This window comes from Mandrillus leucophaeus, unplaced genomic scaffold, assembly GCF_000951045.1.
Source record: "Mandrillus leucophaeus isolate KB7577 unplaced genomic scaffold, Mleu.le_1.0 Scaffold718, whole genome shotgun sequence".
NCBI classification, from domain to species: Eukaryota; Metazoa; Chordata; class Mammalia; order Primates; family Cercopithecidae; genus Mandrillus; species Mandrillus leucophaeus.
In genome coordinates, this window is record NW_012107786.1 from 421,755 (window position 1) to 430,185 (window position 8,431).

Here is an 8,431-nt window from a genome sequence, read left to right on the forward strand (position 1 = left end):
AAAAAAAAAAAAAAAAAAGCAACCAATGAACAAGACAGTTAAAATGTAAAATTTCAATAGAAAGGATAGAAAGATATAGTTAATAAAGTTGAAAGTGGATCTCATGAAAATGGAGATGAGATTGGTGGTTACTGGAGGCCAGGAAGGGTGGAGGAAATAAAGACATGCTAATGAGTAGAAATGTACAGGTAGATGGAAGAAATGGGACCCAGTGTTCTATAGAGCAGTAGGGTGACTGTAGTAAACAATAATCTATTGTACATTTCAAAATCGCTAGAAGAGAATGATTCAAATGTTCCTGGCATAAAGAAAAGATAAATATTTAAGATGATGGATATCCCAATTACCCTGATTTGATCTTTACACATTATATGAATGTATCAAAATATTACATGTACCCCCAAAAATGTACATCTATTATACATCAGTTGTTTTAAAGTTAATGAAATTGTCCAGAGAGTAGAATAAAAAGAGACAGACAAAAGGAGAAAAAAAGATAACAGCTATAATTCTGGGTCCAACATCCTCTAGTAAAGCCAGAGAAAATGGGATGAGGATATAGGTTGAGTTACGGAGTGGTAGCAAACAGGTAATTTACATAGAAAAGAAAAATGCTCTCTATACAATTAAAAGAAAAGAACAAAAAGACTTATAAATAGCAATACTTGGAAGTTAGAAGATAGTGAGGGAATTAGCCAGGCACGGTGGCATATGTCTGTAATCCCAGCTACTTGGGAGGCTGAGGCACGATAATTGCTTGAACCAGGAGGTGGAAGTTGCAGTGAGCCAAGCTCATGCCACTGCTCTCCAGCCTGAGTGACAGAGTGAGACTTTGTCTCAAAAAAAAAAATTAATTAAAAGGAAAAAAAGAAGAAGATAGTGAGGAAATGCCTTAAAAAATCTAAGGGAAAAATATTTCCAGCCTAGAGTTCTATACCTAGCTAAACTATCAGTCAATTATGAACAAAGAATTGAGATTTTCAGACAGATAGTGTCCCAAAGTTTACCTTCCATAGTCACTTTCTCTAGGAGCTATTAAATGATGCAGTTGACCAAAGTGAGGGAGTAAAACAAGAAACAGGAAGATCTAAGATCCAGGCAGTAGAAGCTGCAACACAGAAGAGCAAAAAGAGGTGGTATTGACATAGGGGTTTTGTAGGACTAGTTTCCCAAGACACAGGTCACAAGACTCCACTAATAAAAAAGGATACAGCAGGCCAGGTGGTGGCTCACGCATGTAGTCCCAGCACTTTGGGAGGTCAAGGCAGGAAGATCACTTGAGATCTTCCTGGGACCAGCCTGGCCAACATGCTGAAATCCCATCTCTACTAAAAATGCAAAAATTAGCCGGGCATGGTGGCGGGAGCTTGTAATCCCAGCTACTCGGGAGGCTGAGGCAGGAGAATCGCTTGCACCTGGGAGGCAGAGGTTGCAGTGAGCCAAGATTGTGCCACTGCACTCCAGCCTGGGCAACAGAGCAAGACAGTCTCAAAAAAAAAAAAAAAAAAAAGAGAAGAGAAGAGAAAGGAAAAGAAAAAAAGAAAAGAAAAGAAGGACATACCTACCAACAAACAATCACCATTATGGCATGTGGCTTCTTATGTTTTTTCTCACTTCTTTCTTATCTCCTCTCCTGCTTTTGTCACTTGGGACCCCTTCATTCTTCAGGCTCCTCTTTCAGAAATTTTGCACACTTCAGCCTGCACCTTCTTCCACAACCCTCAAAATCTACCCTTTATCCTGCTGCAATTATCCTCCATCTCATACACCCCATCATGTGTCAAACAAAATCCTTCTAGCCCATCCTCCATCCTTTTCTCAAACATTTCCCTATGAGCTCCCAGTCAGGTTTTCTCCCAATACCCAAGTTTCCTCTGTCAACACGTTACCAACACGTTCTCTTTCTCCTCCATATGTTCCCACTCCCTCTGAACCAGCCACTCCTCTTTACTTCCTTTGATCCTGGCCTCCGCCTTCAGCCCCAGTAGCTTTTCTTCCTCACTTCCACTCTCTTTTATTTTAGGCTCAGACTCTCTCCACTCCTCTCTCAACTTTACCCCTTCAGTGTAAAGTTGCCTGGCTCTAATTTCTCCTCTGACTTCCAGTACTTCCCTTGTCTGCCTCTTTCCTTGTTTGGTGTCAGTCCTTCATCTGCCTCATTCACTGGTACCTTCACCTATAATATCTTTATTTTCCATAGAAACAGATTCATCAGTGATATCTTTCACTTCACGCAAGACGCCCCCGTCAACTCCCACTCCTTTCTCAGTCCCTTGTAGTTCCTCACTCCCTTTGACACTTTCAAAAGGAATTTCCATCTCATCATCAGTAAATGCCATCACTCTTTCATCACCAGTAACTTCTATCACTTTTTCAATGTTCTCCTCATTTATGCTCCCCATTCTTGAAAACTCCAATTTCTCCCCACTGGTCCCCAACTTCTCCTCGCTAGATCTCAGCTTCTCTGCACTTGACCCCAACTTCTCTCCACTCAACCTCAGCTTCTCTCTGCTTGATCTCAGCTTCTCTTCACTGGTTCCCAGCTTCTCTCTGCTTGACCTCAGCTTCTCTCTGCTTGATATCAGCTTCTCTTCACTGGTTCCCAGCTTCTCTCTGCTTGATCTCAGCTTCTCTCCACTCAACCTCAGCTTCTCTCTGCTTGATCTCAGCTTCTCTTCACTGGTTCCCAGCTTCTCTGCTTGATCTCAGCTTCTTTCCACTCAACCTCAGCTTCTCATCACTGGTTCCCAGCTTCTCTCCACTCAACCTCAGCTTCTCTCTGCTTGATCTTAGCTTCTCTCCACTGGTTCCCTGCTTCTCTCCATTTGATCTCAGCATCTCTCCACTCAACTTCAGCTTCTCATCACTGGTTCCCAGCTTCTCTCCACTCCATCTTAGCTTCTCTCTACTTGATCTCAGATTCTCTCCACTTGATCTCAGCTTTCTGCCACTGGACCTCAGCTTCACTCCACTGGACCCCTGCGTCTCTCCCCCGGACACCAGCTTCTCACTACTAGACCTCAGCTTCTCTACACTTGATCTCATCTTGTCTACACTCGACCTCAACTTCTCATTCTGCCCCAGTTTATATCCACTGGATCTCAAGTCCTCTTCAGTGGTCCCTACCTTCTCCCCAGCAGACCTCAACCTCTCTTCAAACCCAGACCCCTTCATAGGCCCTGCTGTCATCCCTGCACTCTTAGATTTAGCCCTTATTTCGTGTTTGACCTCTTGCTTTCCCCAAATCTCCCTTGGGCTGTCTTTCCCCAAATCTACTGAAGCATGTGATGCACTTGCTCCACGGTGCAGCAGCTTCACATCCGTCCTTTCCTGACTCGGGCCTGACTTCCCTTTCAAGACCGTCTTTTCCACATCTTCCAGTCTCCAGTACTCAGACTCCAGCTTCGGTTTTTGAGTGTTTCTACTCAGGAGCTCCACTCTTTTCCCAATCACCATAAGCTCGTTCCAAGGTTCCCAGGTTTTCTCTCGCAGCAACGGCACCCCCTTGCAGCCCCGCTCCATTGGCGACCGTCCGTGGACCGCGGCCCCGCTTGGGGCGCCCTGGCCGCGGGCCTTGTGGAGCCCCCTAGTCCTCCTAGGCTGCTTACCCCGCCGCTCCCTCCCGCCCAAGGGCGGAAACCTTAACAAACCCCCCTTCTCCACAGACACTGTCCCCTGCCCTCGCCCCTGGTCTACCACCCACATCCCCACCACTGCTCCCCATTTCCCGTCCCCACCCTGCCACCCTCACCCTCTTCCCCTTCCCCTTCCCCACTGCCTGGTGGGCGTCAAACTGGGCGAGTGCGCACGCGCAGGCCGCACGTGGCCGTTGGAAGGAGGGGCCCGGAACGGCGGCACAGGGTTGTGGGGGTTCAGTCCGCCGGGGACTGGAGGGAGACGCGGCACGCGGCCTCTGCGACCCTATGAGCTCTGACCCCAGCTCCCACACTGTAGCCTATCACCGGACCACTCTCCATGCCGCGTGCCCCTTAAAAGCTGGGGCCTGGGACAAGAACGACAGACATTGCAGCCAATGGTGTCACGCACGGTGCCCCGGTACCCAATCGAAAGGCGCGGCTGAGGGAAAGGCGGTGGGAACCGCCCCCGACTCCAGGCGACTCCTTGGCCGGTGGGGGGGAGAGCGTCCTCGTCAGCTGAGAGCACACTCACTCGGTCGGTTCCTTGGGCGAGTTACGGGGACGACCTGCGGGAGCACACGGGCAGTGGCCGGACGCTGAAGCCGTGTGTGCTGCAGCCCAGGAGAGCGATGGAGACGCATGCGGAGGCTGGGAAGGAGGGCAAGGTAGAGAAAGGATGAAGAACACCCCCACCCCCAGCCTCCCCTCTCTCCATGAGCGCCTGTGATGCCCAGTCATGCGGTGGTGTGTGTATGTCTGTGTGTGTGGTTGGCTGTCTCTGTGTGTTTGTGTGTGTGTGTGTGTGTGTGTGTGTATAGTCTGCATGTGTCTCTGTGTGTCTGTGTGTATGTCGATGTGTCTGCATATGTCTGTGTGTGTCTTTGTGTATCTGTGTATGTCTTTGTGTCTGTGTCTCTGTGTGTCTCTTTGTGTGTCTGTGTGTCTGCGTGTCTGTGTGTGTATGGCCTACGTGTGTCTGTGTGTGTGCGCGCATGTCTGTCTGTCTCTGTGTGTGTCTGTGTATGTCTGTGTGTGTGTGTCTGCGTGTACTTGTCTGTGTGTGTGTGTGTCTGTGTATGGTATGCGTGTGTCTTTGTGTCTCTGTGTGTCTGTGTGTATGGTCTGTGTGTGTGCACGTGTGCATGTGTGTGTGTGTCTGTGTGTGCATGCATGTGTCTGTGTGTGTCTGTGTGTGTCTGCGCATGTCTGTGTCTCTTTGTGTCTGAGTGTGTGTGTGTCTGTGTGTGGTCTGCGTGCATCTTTATGTCTGTGTGTGTGTCTCTGTGTATCTCTGTGGGTGTCTGCGTGTGTGTGTGTGTCTGTGTATTTCTGGATCTGTGTGTGTGTTTGCATGTGTCTGTGGGTGTCTCTGTGTGTCTGTGTGTGTTTGTGTCCGTGTGTCTCTGTGTATCTGTGTGTGTCTATGTCTGTGTGTCTGTGTTGATGTGTGTCTGTGTATCTGTGTGTGTTTCTATATGTCTGTGTGTGCCTGTGTCTGTGTTTGTCTCGTGTGTCTGCGTGTGTGTGTGCCCATGTGTCTCTGTGTGTATGTGTGTGTCTGTGCAAGTGAGAGAAGGAAGACTTGAGCAAGGGAGTGGGTAGCCTCTGTGGCACCTGTGTGGGGACTGATGAGGATGCCAAGGGAGGCGGGGTTTTGCCTTTGTCCTGACAGATGGAAAGGGACCGTCACTGTCACTCTTACCCTCCCCAGGACCAACTCATGCTGGCTTGATGGGGGTAGGAGGTGGGAGGTGGGGGTGGGGAGAAGGGCAGGATGTTAGGGATTGAGCAGAGGCTGGCATCCTCTTCTCCTTTCCCAAGGCGAGAGAATCCTGTTCAGCCCTAATGGCTTCATTTGTGTTCTGAGTTCATATAATCATAAGGCGATTTCTTCCTTTTGACTTCATTCAGCAAAGAGTTGAGTATCCATGTTGTGCCAAGGATGGTTAGAGCATGGAGAGGTGCACCCTTTTGGGAGATGGAGGCATATGCACAGTGGGCCATGGCTAAGGATGAGGATAGAGCAGCTGTGGTCCACCTTTGAGGCCCATCTCCCTCAAGCAGCTACCAAGCAGTGTAGGTCAGAGCAGAAATACTAAGGCAGCAGGAAGGAAGCTGGGGACTAGGGAACCTGCTGCACCAGTTAGCCAAACTGCATGTGTTTGGGTTCTGGGGCAAGTGGGAGAGGCTGCCTTGGGAGTGTCAGAGAAGCCAAGAAATGAGGAGCGAGGTTCAAGTGGTTTGGAGGGACAAGAGGGGCTGAGAGACACAAAGCATGGAACAGAATGGTCTGCTTCAATGTTTATCTATGTTCATCTTCATGGTTAAAGGAGTTAACATATATAAAATGCTTAGGGCATATATATGAAATGGTTAGAGTCGTGCCTAGCATATTGTAAGGGCCAACATAAGCGTTAGCCATTATATTATTATTACTGTTATATTATTATTGCTGTATGTTCTGAGGATGTGCTGAGCTATTGAACAGATGGATGCACCCCCCAGCCTTTGCAGGAGCCATACTCTCTGAAAGTTCACTACCAATACTTATCCTCTAGGTTAGGTATTGCCTTCTCTAAGATCTTGCTTTAAATATAGAGACATTAAAAGAATATATAAACAAAAATATAATAGAGCAGAAAATGAAATAATATAAAATACTAGCCAAGCATGGTGGCTCAAGCCTGTAATTGCAGCACTCTGGGAGGCCAAAGCAGGCAAATCACTTGCGGTCAGGAATTTGAGACTAGCCTGGCCAACATGGTGAAACCCCATCTCTACTAAAAATCCAGAAAATTGGCCAGACATAGTGGTGTGCGCCTGTAATCACAATTGCTTGGGAGTCTGAGACAGGAGAATCACTTGAACCCGGGAGGCAAAGGTTGCAGTGAAACGAGATCACGCCATTGAACTCCAGCCTGGGCAACAGATCGAGACTCTGTCTCAAAAATAAATAAATAAACCCAAAGGATTATAAATAATTCTACTATAAAGATACATGCACACGTATGTTTGTTGCAACACTATTTACAACAGGAAAGACTTGGAACCAACCCAAATGCCCATCAATGATAGACTGGATAAAGAAAATGTGGCACATATACACCATGGAATATTATGTAGCCATAAAAAAGAATGATATCATGTCCTTTCCAGGGACGTAGATGAATCTGGAAGCCATCATTCTCAGCACACTAATACAGGAACAGAAAACCAAATACCACATGTTCTTACTCATAAGTGGGAGTTGAATAATGAGAACACATGGACACAGGGAGGGGAACAACACACACTGGGGCATGTGGGGGACTGAGGGGCAAGGGGAGGGACAGCATTAGGACAAATACCTAATACATGTGGGGCTTAAAATCTAGATGACGGGTTGATAGGTGCAGCAAACCACCATGGCATATGTATACCTATGTAACAAACCTGCACATTCTGTACATGTATCTCAGAACTTAAAGTTAAATTTAAAAAATAAAATAAAATAAATAAATAAAAGAAATAATATAAAATACTATTTAAATAATTCAAAAGAAGACAAGAAAGAAAGAATACAGGAATAAAAACAGATGGGACAAAGAGAAAGCAACAAGCAAGATGACAAGTTGCTAGCCTGCTACATCAGTAATTACAATAATTATGAATGGACTAAATTCTCCAATATAAAAAAAACATCGTCAGATTGTATTTTGGAAAAAAAACAACTAGAGTCTGTTAAAAGATAGATATTTTAAATATAAGGACACAGAAAGGTTGACATAAATGAGTGAGAGCTGGGCATAGTGATGCACACCTGTGGTCCCAGCTATGTGGGAGGCAGAGGTGGGAGAATTGCTTGAGCTCAGGATTGTTTGAGGTTACAGTGAGCTGTGATTGTGTCCCTGCACTCCAACCTGGGACACAGAGTAAGACCTTGTCTTAAAAAAAAAAAAAAAAAAAAAGGAAGAAAGAAAGAAAGAAAGAAAAAGAAAAGAAAAAGAAATGCTTATAGGAACTCTTTCTAAAAAAAAAAAAAAAAAAAAAAAAAGGGTCAGGCCCAGTGGCTCACACCTGTAATCCCAGCACTTTGGGAGGTCAAGTTAGGCTGATCACTTGAGGTCAGGAGTTCGAGAGCAGCCTGGCCAACACAGTGGAACCCCATCTCTACTAAAAATACAAAAATTAGCTGGGCCTGGTGGCATGCACCTGTAATCCCTGCTACTCAGGAGGCTGAGGCAGGAGAATGTCTTGAGCCCAGGAGGTGGAGGTTCCAGTGAGCCAAAATCACGCCACTGCACTCCATCCTGTGCAACAGGGCAAGACTCTCTCTCTCAAAAAAGAAGAAAAAAGAAGAAGAAGGAGGAGGAGGAGGAGGAAAGAAGAGGAAGAAAGAAGAAGAGGAAGAGGACGAAGAAGAAGAAGAAGAAGAAGAGAAGAAGGAGAAGGAGAAGAAGAAGAAAGAAGGAGAAGAAGAAGAATACTAGAAATAAAGAAGGATGGCCGGGTGCAGTGGCTCATGCCTGTAATGCCAGCACTTTGAGAGGCCAAGGTGGGTAGATCACCTGAGGTCAGGAGTTTGAGACCAGCCTGGCCAACGTGGTGAAGCCCTGTCTCTACTAAAAATACAAAAATTAGCCAGGCGTCGTGGCAGGCACCTGTAATCCCAGCTACTCGGGAGGCTGAGGCAGGAGAATCACTGGAACCTGGGATGCAGAGGTTACAGTGAGCCAACATCACGCCATTTCACTCCAGCCTGGGTGATGAGAGTGAAACTCTGTCAAAGGAAGGAAAGAAGGAAGGAAGGAAGG

General features: G+C 46.7%; 1 protein-coding gene across 1 annotated transcript in view; it reads left to right on the forward strand.

The window, feature by feature from the left end:
- Positions 1-3,818: 3,818 nt before the first annotated feature.
- SNX32 (sorting nexin 32) overlaps positions 3,819-8,431 on the forward strand; it is a 21,748-nt gene continuing 17,135 nt past the window's right edge. Inside the window, exon 1 of the mRNA XM_011965199.1 lies at positions 3,819-4,303. Coding sequence (XP_011820589.1) covers positions 4,268-4,303 — 36 coding nt within the window. The 5' untranslated portion in view covers positions 3,819-4,267. The remainder of the gene's footprint in view (positions 4,304-8,431) is intronic.